Source organism: Betta splendens, chromosome 5 (assembly GCF_900634795.4).
Source record: "Betta splendens chromosome 5, fBetSpl5.4, whole genome shotgun sequence".
Classification (NCBI taxonomy): Eukaryota; Metazoa; Chordata; class Actinopteri; order Anabantiformes; family Osphronemidae; genus Betta; species Betta splendens.
The window spans coordinates 19,682,311-19,695,140 of record NC_040885.2 but is presented as its reverse complement, the minus strand read 5'-3'; the positions used below and the strand labels follow the sequence as shown (position 1 = coordinate 19,695,140).

The 12,830-nt window shown below is 46.1% G+C and overlaps 1 protein-coding gene across 1 annotated transcript; it reads left to right on the top strand.

The window, feature by feature from the left end:
• Positions 1-4,147: 4,147 nt before the first annotated feature.
• LOC114856005 (ubiquinol-cytochrome-c reductase complex assembly factor 1) lies at positions 4,148-12,029 on the top strand. Its single transcript, XM_029151571.3, has 9 exons — positions 4,148-4,355; positions 5,198-5,308; positions 6,147-6,254; positions 7,514-7,586; positions 7,761-7,818; positions 8,090-8,198; positions 10,314-10,391; positions 10,580-10,693; positions 11,403-12,029. Exons 1-9 carry the CDS (start codon positions 4,284-4,286, stop codon positions 11,535-11,537), a joined length of 858 nt encoding a protein of 285 aa, XP_029007404.1. The 5' UTR covers positions 4,148-4,283; the 3' UTR covers positions 11,538-12,029.
• The last annotated feature ends 801 nt before the right edge of the window (positions 12,030-12,830 follow it).

Sequence of the window (12,830 nt, the reverse complement as noted above, 5' to 3'; positions counted from 1 at the left end):
TTTAGACGTGTCTCAATCTGTTTTTTCACATCTTTGCATAATTACAGTAATTGGATTAAAGGTTTTACTCCTGTCATTTGCATAAAGTGCTCATGAATTGTGAAGTCGAGGTTTCCATAACATAACACAGCGTTAAAGTCTGAGCTGTTCAGGCTCAGGGTAATTACACAGGTGGAAGCGTTTCCAGAAGTGGTGTCAGCACATGTCACCTGTCGGCCGCTTTGAGCCCCTTCGTGTTTACGCAGGACGGAACTTCCGACCAGGGATTAAGACAGGTTGAAACATCTACAACTCGTGTGCTTTACTCAGATAATGACTCTGTCCCGTTTCTCTAACCTTCACCCATTTCTGAAGGCGAAGGTCCTTACAGCTGAATAGAGCTCCCACCGTTTGATTGACAGCTGATCTCAGAGACGCGTTGAACTCGTCTCCGCTCTTTTCCTGAAGCCAGATTAGGTTTCATGATTCCACACAGATATTCACAGTCCGCTGGGCCCCGGCGCTGGCTCAGCAGCTGCTGCTTAGGTCATGGGTTTGTACAGCAGGCCGTGCCCTGTCCTGCGTCAGGAGGTGTTAGTGGTAACATTAGCCAGCGGGTGAAGGAAGGAAGAGCTGATGGAGAGAGTCAAAGGGAAACAGCAACAGAGGTGGAGTGTTGGCATAATTCAGGCCCAACGTGTCACCGCTGGTGTTGTTTTAGCCCCGGCATTAAAACGCTGAGGAAAGCAGGCGTCTTAGCGGGAGAGCGCTGTCACCACACACTCCAGCAGCCTCTCAGGTTTCCCTGCTGCAGGCTGGACTCCTGCATCCATCACCTTCACATTAGTACGCACGGGTCCTTCAGTGGACAGGGCCACGTCCCGCTTCCTTCTGTGCTCCCGTTTGTATTGTGACTTCATCTCACTTCACAGTCTGTACATATCAAGGAATCTATTCTGTGTTGTATTTGTTTCTTTGTAAACACCAGGACAAGGTCCTAGCTCTGTAAAGTGCTCTCTACAGGACCTGGCAATTAAGCTTTTCTGATTCTGATTAAAGACTTGTTTTAAAGGCAACCTTCCTTCGGAAAGAAACATTTGTTATTTCTTTATTACACAAATCAACGACGGCTCAGCAGATGAATGTCCTGCATATATTACAAAAACATGGTGCAGCGACTGTTGGGTCTTAGGTCCAGTAAAGTTTTCCATCCAGTCTGAAGGTTTGCTGTTTGCTAGTTGTTTATGGTACAAACGCTGTTCGATACAGAAGACGATGATTTGATGGCAGTGACTTGTTTGGTGCTCGTTCACTGATTCAGGTCCCTGGTCCTGGTTCTGATCGGGGCCCATTTAAGGCTCCTCGGTGGCTCCTCGCCACCTCGGAGACGAGGATCCTACGCGTTGGCTGTGGATGGAGCAGATGATGGGCCGTCGCCCACGCTACGAGTGTAAAAACGCCCTTGACCTTTGTTTTCTTTGTGCTGGTTCTCCTGTGGGATCCTGTTAAAAGCGCTGCGGCAGGATGGCGGGTGGCAGCCGTTATTTATGTCTGCTTTCTTTAGCGAGGTTTCTCACAGGAACAGGAGCCGAGCAGGCTTCCTCTGCGCCGCCATTTATCACTTTTTATTAATACAAAAACACACAGACGCAGCTACAGACACAAACACACAAGCACAGAAAATAGACATTATTGCTTGTTGTTCTGGACGGAGGACACACACAGAGACACGCGCTGTTCCGTCCTTCTGTGACCCGAGATCCTGTAGGAGCCTGTGGCTTTACTCCCTTTCTATCTGTTATAGTGTTTCCTATTGTTTCAATACAGCGACTGGACTTGAAGCTGCACTGGACTGAGCTTTGATTTGATGTTTGATGGGGCTGTGATGTACTTGGACATTCATACTAACGTGAGTGTTGGATCTTGTGGTTCGTGACTACACAGAGAAGGAACTTCAGCCGTCATCTGAAACGGCAGCAGCCCCGCTGCACGAGATTCAGCATCAACAATTTAAAACATTTGCCCTAATAAAACATATTTATTATTTTTAAGTATTATATACATGAAAAATAGGATTTCAAATGATTGTGTTTTGTAAAATAAATAATGCAAATATGCTAAAAAATATACTGTCCGCAAAAACATCAAATAACCTTTACTTGAAATCTGAAATAAATGAATGAAACAAGCCAGATTGGTTGTCCAGGGATTGGCATGAATGAAACAGATAACTATGGCTAAAACCTAAAGTTTATGTAATTTAATTACATTTAATTTGCATGTAATCTATTTCATCAGTTAATGGTTATGTGAAATATATACTAAAAGATAAGATAACATCTACTGGGATAAAACACACATCAGGAAGATTGACTGGGCTTCAACTGCAAACCCTGCTTCACAGGTAACAGGCCTCATAGAACTGTTGAAGGAGTTTTATTTTAAAAATCAAAAAGTACAAATTGTATCATTTTATATTATGTTTATTCATTAAATTCCAGGGTTCATCAATAACCAATCAACCTTCAAGCCAGGTTGATCCCAACGGGTCCTTGAGAAAGTCACTTCACAGCATCTGCCTACAGTGTCACTAGCAGTTTCAAAGTATGTCCAGTAATGTAAAGGTCAGATGTAGAGAATACAGGTTCCCCAAGAGAATTAAAAGAGTAGAATATTTATTGTTTTATTGTTATGTAATTTAATGGCATAAACCCAACCCGACTGGAAGACTTCACACTGACTCTAACTTCTCAACTGGTATTTATGTGATAAAATTACATGGACAAATTTGCATAAAGGTCACGTTTTAGGCCTGATTCTTTTTTTAATGCTATCTGCATGTTATGGTTTTTGGACACACCACACAAGCACGGCCACCTAATGAAAGCGAGGCCAGGCGCAGACGATGCTGATCCTCACTGCCATCCATGGGTGAGTGTGTGCTGCAGGTGAGGTCACTGCAGGGAGTGCAGCACCTGACTGATTGCTGAGGAAATAGCAGTGGCCAGACCTGACGCTGCCCCACTCAGTCACGTCTCATAACTCACTGCTGGTGTATTATTGTAACGTTCCCGTTCCGCATCAATCTGCAGCCACTGATTTCATTTCCTCGGACACGAGCGTTCAGGTCTGAGCCAGACGGCTGCTCCAGAACTCGCTACTTGACCTTGGACTTTTCCTTTTCTCAACCTGTCACTTTGTTGGTTTGTGCTTTCACACACACACACACACAGAGGAATCGAAGCACTACATGCGCCGAAAAAAACACAAGATCAAAACAGGAATTGTTCATGGAAAATCAGGAAAGTTACATTTGACATAAATCAGAAAAGGAGAGAAATGATGCAAATCAGAGCAAATCAGAATTTATTAACTGCTCCTAAACTGTCAGTTTCCATACCAACATCACTAAAGTTTTCTGGCCTAAACTAGAAATCCACTCACTGCTTATTAATTTCTGGACAGTGTGTTATGACGTCGGTTCTGTAAACACAGTGTAATATGAGTGTGTGTGCGTTAAAATGCTGCGTGTGCATGTTACACTTAACGATTGTGACCTTTCTGACTGTGACTTGACTCGAAGGAGGAAACCTGTCACCTTTACACACACACACACACACACACACACACACACACACACACACACACACACACACACACACACACACACACACACACACACATGCTCAGAGGCAACTAAAACATTACCTCACCTGTTCTGCTCAACCAAGTAAACATCCAATTAAAGGCAGGCTGCTGCTTTTCCTTCATGCAGATTTCACATGAACGTCCACTGTACAGTTAGTAATGTACGCAGGGATTTGACTCTGCTCCACTGGTCTGTGGAAAAACAAACGAGCCAGCAAAGAACAACACAAGTGTAGAGAAAAGCCACTTGGTTTGATTATCTCAGATTATCCAGGGATGCACATTTTCCACACAGGGTCTGTAGATCGTTCACCATCACTTCTACCAAAAACCAAATGTGGTTCGTATAAACAAAAGAAATTATGACAGCAAACCAACTTGGTGCTCATTTCAAGACTGGAGAATTTGTGAACTTCTTCTGTGAGAGTATAAAAAGTCAGGTGGTCCTGGTCCCAAGAAGAGAACAGGAGACAGTAGACAAAAGGACACGGCGGACCGTTTCTTCTCTGAGCCACTTTTCTGTCCGGACCGCGTTGTGCGTCGGACTGATTCCGTTGACATTGCTAAAGAGGAGTTACCAAACCCGAGGCTTCCAGCGCAGGGAGCTGCGGTTCGGTGGCAGCCCGCTCTCAGCTCCCGGTTCGTAACGTGGAGTCATGTATCGCCGACCGCTGCAGTCCGTCGTCAGAAACGTTATTAACGCGACGGCGCCCAGAGCCGCAAAACAGGTAACCAGTAAGGCTGCAGCTAACGCTAGCTTAGCGGCTAATAGGATTTATGCTAAGTCTGCGCACTGTAAACACAACTAACGGTATCTGGTGTAAGTCAAGGGTAAAGGAGGTAAAACAGAACAGGCAGAGATGTAGACGACGGAACGGTTTCAGTGCAAGCGTTAGAAAAGGCAGACACCAAGAACCGAGCCAGTGTAACGTTCACGTCCCTGAGTTTGTGCAGGTGAATTTGGCCCAAATTCAGGTCGGAGCATCAGTTCTCAGTTTACTGGAACCAGTTTCCCCCCTACGATCCTCCAGTACCGACTGTTAAACCTGTCGACTCAGCAGATCCACACACGTCACTGCTTCTTCAGACTGAATCTCTTTTAAGGAAAGCTGGAAATGTTCTAATAAATCTGCAGAAAAGGCGTTGATGTGACTTAATAACGAGAGGAAAACAGTTGCCACAGTAAAACCTATTTCAGTTTTCAACTTTGCTCCTGTAAAACTGAGCCAAATGCTAAACTGTTTCTGGTTGAAGCTTCTCAGACGCTGCTTGAAACAGCGTCTGAGACATGAGACATGACTAAGAGTAGAGACTTTCAATAATATTTATTGGAATAATACTGGATTAAAGTCAGAAATAGTCATTGACCAATTTAAAGTATTAATAAAAATTCTGTGTCCAATTACAACTCAGTTTGTCAGTTATATTAAAGCAGGCTTCTTTATAGGATAAAGTAACACTAAGACCTTGGGGAAACTGCAGTGGAGGTCACGGTGCTGCTGTCTCACTGTTCAGTCTTTGCGTCTCCCTTTTCTCATTTCTTTTTGTCCTTGTGTCTGTCTTCATCCAGGCGCTAAATCAAGGAGCCTGCTTTGCCAGAGCTTTAGCTGCTTTTCAGCAGCCCAGAGTCTCCTCTCCCCCCAGTGTAACACCATGCCGTACCCTGCACATCGCTGCACAGGTAACCGCCAAAACTACACACACACATGTAGAGACAATGTGTGCAATTCTCTTGAAAATTGACTTTAGTTTGGGTGTAATCAGTTAACAAAAGAGAACAACCTAGGCAGGTTGGTTGGTCCAGTACCTGTCCACTGATCCTGAAGACGTGGGCGGCGAGCCAGTCACAGACTTCTGTGGAGCGGTTTATACAAAGCAAAAGAACTGTGACCTGAAGAAGGATTCCAAGCTTTTGTCATTTCACAGTATCACTACCATCACACTGGTAGAGCTGGTGTTAATATAAAGGATGAACACTGTTGCATCAGTGTGACTTTCTTCCAGCATGAACGTCACTTATCAGGCACAGTTGCTAAAGTGCATGTAAACCGCGGCACCGACTCAGACCGACTAATCTCATGGTGTTGACAGGTGTGTGTATAATCAGGCTCCTGCGCTTCCTGATTACCCTGAAAACACAGACGCATGTAAAACGTTCAGATGTTTCATTGTTTAATAAAAGTTCAACAGAAAACATTCTGCCAGAAAAAACCTATTGCTCTTATTTCAAAGCCGGAGCAGAGATGAGGGATAGCTGTGTCCGTGGCAGCTGTAATAAAACTGTCAAGACCTGAAGACAACATGCAGCTTAGAATAGGTCAGTTTATTAATTTACTGACCAGCTGCGCTAGCCAGTAAAGGCCATGTTCCACAGGTGTGTGTCAGCACACTGTAGGTCCAGCGTGTGTGTGTGCTGTTGATTTAGCAAGGGCTGCACTGTAAATACACGCAATATTAAGTCTCTCAAGTAATAGTTTCTCCTTATGCTGCGTTTGTCTTTTCCCGTCATCGTTCATTAGCTGCGCAGCGTGAAGGAGACGCCCCAGCACAGCGAGGAGGAAGTCGGAGCCTTCACAAAGCTTATTGAGGCCATGGGCTTCACTGGGCCTCTCAAATACAACAAATGGGTGAGTGATGGTGGGAAGGACCCTTTCCACACATGTGCACAACAGAGCATCACAGCAGCGCTGTAACAGTCAGCATGAGAGAAGCTCCTTTGTTTACTGAATTTCACAACAGCACAGGGAATAAAATAAAGCGGCGTGAATGCAGGCTTCACAAAGATGGCGTTAATCACTAGTTTCTGTCTGCATGAGGAGCTGGAGGGAGAAAACAAAGCTTGTCTCAGTCCACATGATGTTTAATTACAATAACAGCTGCAGGTTTATATAGTTCATACTCTAGAGTTCAGAGACATTTTGTCCCAGCGTGAACAAACTGTAAGTGACTTGTTTTGCCCAGTCTTCAGCGGTCCCACCTTCCTTCTGTGCCCTCTAATGATTTACTGTGTCGCAGATATCGCATGTTTCTACTCTGGAGCTCAGGTTTTGTTTGAGGAGAGTTTCTTGCCATAGCTTCAGCATGTGGCGCAGGGACAGAAGTGAACTGACAGCAGGAACGCGCTTTTACTTCCTCTGGCTTGTATTGTGTCCGATAAAATTTACCCAGTAGGGGAGGGAATTATATTCTGTTTCTGGACCAGTGGTTTAGTCTTCATCCTTATATTGTTTCATACCAATAACACTTGAAGGTTGACTCCTGGTCCCTTGATTCTGCAGTAAACCGATTAAGCTAGAGAAGTGTGCCAACATTGTACATTGTACAGAGAAGTAACATGTGTTTCTGGTTAAATATCCATTGCATCAGCTTCACAGTGAGTGTGTGTTCCAAGAATGCACACATCATTAAAGCATAAACACTCACAGCCACGGTGAGGTTTGGTGATGTGGGAGGTTTTGGCTCAAGCATGAAGAAGGAATGTGGCTGATTGTGTCATCTACTGTAGCAGCGTGTTGCACCAGCTCTTCCTCGTCTCTGACCTCATGTTCTGCTTCTGCAGAGGTTTGTGTTGTCTGCTCTATTTATGGCAGCCAAGATGATCAAGTGCCAGATTCAGGAATCTGAACAAAGCTGCACACAACAAGCTCCTGAATAAACCATGGTTGGTTTGGTTGGAAGTAAATGTTCTGAAAAGTGTTAAAACATGTTTCCTCTTGTTTGCCAGATATCCATGACTTAATTCATTGCACTTAAATATTTAAGCAAACAAGCGTATGTTGCCTTGAATGTCTAAGGACATTTCTAAGGACTTTTAATGCTCAGTATGGCAACAATGTGAACTGCTTCCCAAAGTAACAGATGCTCCGGTTTCCTTTTGTGTTCATAGAAAATCAAGATCGCTGCCTTGCGCATGTACACGTGCTGTGTAGAGAGAATCAATTACGACGAGTTCTTTGAAAGTAAGTAAAGCTCAGACCTACGTGTTTAAAGGCTGTCAGTGGTTTAAAGTGTCGTCTGCTATGGCCCTTCGTGTGGTGTCCTACTAGGACTCTGACTGGCAGCAGGGCATCAGCTGCAGGTCCGGTCAGCTGATGAACTGCTGCAGAACTAATGGTGAGTGTTGTTTCTTTCAGGATGCTCCCTCCCTGACACACTCAACTCTTGGTTCCTAATAGCCCAGCTGCATGTGTGGTGAGTCGCGTAGTGAAGCTACTTCTTCCTCACGTCGTTCGTACGCGTAGTTCTCATTCACCTCTCGTCCCTGTGGGTCACGGTCTGGAGGACGTTATGTCACACACACCTGACTCCCCTCAGACGCTAGCCTTTGTGTTGTGTTGTGTGTCTCCTTGACTAGATTTTCATCCTTGTGTTTGTCAGCATTCCTGTCTCTTCATGAGGATTAGGTGGAGGTGAGTCTGGAGTCAGTCCAACTGCTTTATCTCCTGTCAATCTCTCCTTTCAGGATGTGTCTGGTGCGCATGCGTCAGGAGGGCCGAGCAGGAAAGTACATGTGCCGTTACATTGTGCACTCGATGTGGGAGGATGTGGATCAGAGGAGCAAAATCATGGGGGTAGGTTGGACCCACGGGACACTCAGCTCAGTTAATGAACGATGGTAATAAAATTATACTGGAACAAAGTGAATCTGAAAGTCTGAAAAACAGATTGCATTAGATTTAGAAAGTTATTCACTTCTCTACAGTAGCTGTAGTTTTTTGTTTGGTATAATTAATAGAAACATATCTTCCACTCGCTTTTCAGCGTCGGACTAACGAATAATGAACATTTTCTTTTTTGTCCGAGTTGCTTTAGGTCATTTTCTTTGAACTAATTCGTTTACATTCAACTTTATTGTCATTACAGGTGTACGAGTACAATGCAACGAAACTACAGTTTAGGTCTAACTACTGTAGAAGTGTTATAAGCAGGATATAGACATATGCATGAGAAAAAACATTTACACGTAGCTGGGAGCACAGATTAGTCTAAGAGGCTTTACAGTCTCCCTCTGTCCTCACAGCCCTGAACTGCATAAGCACAAACTTAGATAAATATTACGTCACTTCATACAGACGCTGAGGCCAGGAGCCTCTGACCCTGTTCAGAAGGTCACGTCTGGGTCCTAGAGAACCAAGCGATTAGGACGATGGAAACGATGCAGACGTCCATACGTTCACCATGAAAGGTTCTGAGTTAGTCTCTATTCAACTGAAACACACCACAAACCAGGAGTGATGTAAACGCTTTTTCGATTAATCAGCTTAATGGGTTCAGTTCTAAAACAAACCGTGGAAACTAAAAGCAGTTTGTCAGCACAGAACGGGTTATATTAAAACATGGTGTTTGTCAGATTCAACTCTTTCACTGTTTGTCTACAGCAGTAGAGCAAAGTGTTTTGTCTCAGGTGCAGCTGAACCTGAAAACAACCAAATGTCACGTTATGAAATTAATATTCATTATTTAATAAACATTTCCGCTTGGGGCTGATGCAATAGAGCACTGAGTTTATTCGTGCTGGTGCATTCTGCACATGATGCAGCTTTTGTTGATTCAAGCTTTTACATCAGCATAATTGTGCCAACAGTTCTGGAGCAGAAAGTGAAGCCAAATCCCAGGAGAGCCGGTCTGGCCGCCGTCGCCGTGGCCACAGAGTTGTTCACTATTCTCTGTCAGTGGAGCAGCTCCAGGAAGTGTCGCTCATTGACATCACAGCCTCGAAGCCTGGCTAAGCTCATGAGCAGCGCTCAGTGTGTCCCAGCAGAACGAGCCCTCCAGGTTCAGAGGGAGAACTGTTGGTAAATGAGCGTTACTTGTTGAGGAGGTCTCGCAGCCTCCAACATTCACTTCACGTGACTGTCAAAGATAAGGAACAGGCCCGAACAAAGGATCAAACTCTGTATTAGAAGGTCTCAGATTCGAGGTTAACTAATGACGCGCGTTGTCTCAGCTTCCAGTCTCTCAGTTTCTCGTCACATGCTGCTAAGCGCCTCGTCTCTGACCAAAGAATAATCCAGCCACAGGTTCACTCCACTCAGCCAAGAACCAGGAAGCTGGTTCTGGTTCAGCATCGGGTCTGAGCAAAGGAATGACCGTGTGCTGTGAGGTCACGTGTATTCAGGTGTTTTCACAGCTGTCAGATTGTGTGATTCCAACTCGTTTATTTAACTTAATCAGAACTCCTCCAGTGGATGGGAGTCCTGCTGGTTCCGCTCGGCACCAGGAAGATTGTTGTGACTCTAATGTGTGGCTCGTGTCGGGACTCGGACACTGGTTCACCTCCTGCCGTCTCTCCTGTCAAAGTGGAGCCAGAGTTGACCTCAACGTTTAAGTCCTAATGAAGAGTTTCGAAGCTTACACTCACCTGGGACCTGGTGTTTTCAGACTGTTGTGTAGTCAGGTTTTGTTTTCCTAATGGAGCTCTGCATCAGCAGCCCTGTTTTCTCAGCGCTCGCTGTGATTGGACTTGTTCTTAGGTTTCATGTAGATTGTGGCAGAGCAGTAAAAACACGGGTCATTTTCTCCATTCGTAACCGACGGCTACAGCTTCAGCGCCAGCCTCAGGAGTGAAGGTCGCAGGACGATGATCCAGGCTGAGGCCAGTGGCTTGTGTCCTGATGTACAGTGTCCGATGCAGCATTAAGAGCAGCAGCTGCGGTTTAACTTGGATTTTCTTCTTCGCTCTTCAGATTGATGCCACCCAAAGGAAGGAATCGATAAAAGTGATGATAGAGACCTTCTATGCTGCCATATTTGGATACGATGAGGTGAGTTGAAACACACGCCCTGGGACCGTAAACATGTGACTTTTGTGGATTGGCTCCGTGTGAACCTGCACCGACACCAAATTCCCTGGGTCTGTTTAACGTTTGAGCAGCCAATCAGAATATTGCCAGATTATTATTTTCTGGTCAATTAAAAGCAGCCAAGTTGAGCTGGTGCCGTGTGTCCACAGGGACTCCTGTCTGATGACTCTGTACTGGCTGCAGCTCTGTGGAGGAACCTGTTCAGCTGTCAGTGTGAGGAGCCTGCACAGCTGGAGCTCCTGGTGGAATACGTGCGCAAGCAGGTGGGTCTACAACCAACACTGGTTCTACCACTGGAACTCTGACTCATGTCTCTGTGTCCTTCACCACCAGCTTCATGCTTGTCCTGTGTGAACTGTATAGCCACAGTCCATCCTTCCCTCCTCCTCCTCCTCCTGTGTCACGTTGAAACCTGGCCCCTGCCTTCCTGGCTGCTGGATCCAGGTCCTTCTCTTTTTTAGAGCCCTGCTCAGTCCTGACACACACACGAGCAGCTGTGTTAAGTGTCCCCTAACTTCAGCCTCCCTCTGAGCGTCTTGTCAGGCTCCTGCTGTGCCGACAACATGCCCAAACACACACGGAGTAGAATAAAGGTGCAGCCGTGATGGGTGCGGCAGAGGGGGACCCTGAACCCACCCAGCACCCAGGGCTTCAGCCTGCGTTTAGACAGAGATGTCGTAAATCACGGCTGAGTAGGTTCAGCCACGCAGGTCAAACTTCAGGCTCAACACATGAAACCTTTCACTTTTATTTTCGCTTTTGGGGACGAGCTGGGACTGATCTGCCTCTGGATGAGAAACGTCCCGATCCGTCCTGTAGCAGTGAAGTAAAGCTCTGTCAGACGAGACGCTTTTCATAGATGATGTTGTGCAGCAGCTAAGTCACACTGAGCGTTCAAATTACCACCAGCAGAAAACACAGCAGAACCTCTACAAGTGCAAAGACGATCCACTGCCGCTTTGCTGTGCACAGATGCAGTACATCGACGCTCTGGACGGGGAGGACCTGCTGCTGACGGGGGAGGTGAAGTGGCGCCCTCTGGTGGAGGAGAACCCTCAGAGCATCGTGAAGGTGGTCACGCCTACCTACAACGACGCGGGGCTGTGACTCCGACTGCACCGCTTCTCTTCTGACTCACATTTTGAATATGTCATGTGTTCTGTTGCTCGTTCTCCCCGTGGTTCTCCCTCTGTCGTCCTTCAAGTTGTTACCTGAGCGCTTTGTGCAGGTGCGTCTGTCAGATCTGTAAGTAAACTAGTGCACAACCTACAGAAGTCTATGCACCGTGGTCGCGTCTCCTGCTTCCTGTCACAGCCTGAGCAAACAAGACTCTGTTATATTTTTCTAGTTTTTCCATGAATGCCGCTGTATTTCTAGAGTATTTCCTACCTCCCTGTTTACACTTCCTGCTCCTGCAGAGGCCTCCTGCAGTTGGAAACACACATAATGGCTGTAGAAGCAGATGCGGGGCCTCAGGCCGGTGAAGCTCTGCAGGCTGAGCGACTTGTGCATGCTCTGACCTGAACAGGAAGCTGAGCCCTCAATGACCCAAACATCACTGTATCCAAGAAGTGAATGAATAAAATGTTCTCTGGCTGAGTAGCGCTTCCTTTCCTCTCCTGACCCGCTGCAGTGCTGCTCCGGCTCAGTAGAACCTCAGCAGCAGAAGTTTGCCTCATTTAGCTTCTTGACTATCTGCAGATAAACGGTTCTGAGCTGCAGATGCGAGGGCAGGAGATCAGTCGACGTCCTCCTGGGACCTGCCTGAGAAGCTTCTGCTGCTGAGTCTCCACACACTGATAGAAACCTAGAATGCCACCATGCATCCACTGAGCCACTACAGAGGACAGTGAAAGAATAAAGGGAAAATGTAACTCCAAGTCAGTCACGCTTCTGTGAAATCAAACTGCCCACTTAGGAAGCAGCACTGACTGACATCAGTTTCACACACTGTGGAAATAACATAGACAACAGGTGGAAATTATGGGCAATTAGCAAGAACAATGCTGGACCTCCCGTTCCCCAGACCTGAATCCAAATGAGCAACCAACCAACACCGCGTATCGCAGACTGCTCAGGAGGAGGAGGATGCTTTAGTCCAGGTCTGGGAGGGGATCTGTCAGCAGACCACCTCATCAGGAGCGCGCCCAGGTGTTGTAGGGAGTAACGAGTCCAAAGAGGCTCAGCGGTGTGTACGGCCCGCTGAGCCTCTTTGGACTCGTTTTAAGGACATTACATCAAAGTTGGATCAGTCTATAGTCTGTTTTCAGTGTGACTCCAAATCCAGACCTCCATGGGGTAATAGATGTGATTTCCATTGATGATCTTTTGTGTGATTTTGTTTACTTGTATCTGAGTGTATTTTATAACCAGACATGAATTATTCATGTGACTGATCTT

Coding starts and splice junctions, on each gene's coding strand:
- LOC114856005 (XM_029151571.3), top strand. CDS start 4,284: ATGTATCGCCGACCGCTGCAGTCCGTCGTCAGAAACGTTATTAACGCG. Junction 4,356..5,197: donor CGCCCAGAGCCGCAAAACAG/GTAACCAGTAAG, acceptor GTCTTCATCCAG/GCGCTAAATCAAGGAGCCTG. Junction 10,392..10,579: donor CCATATTTGGATACGATGAG/GTGAGTTGAAAC, acceptor GTGTGTCCACAG/GGACTCCTGTCTGATGACTC.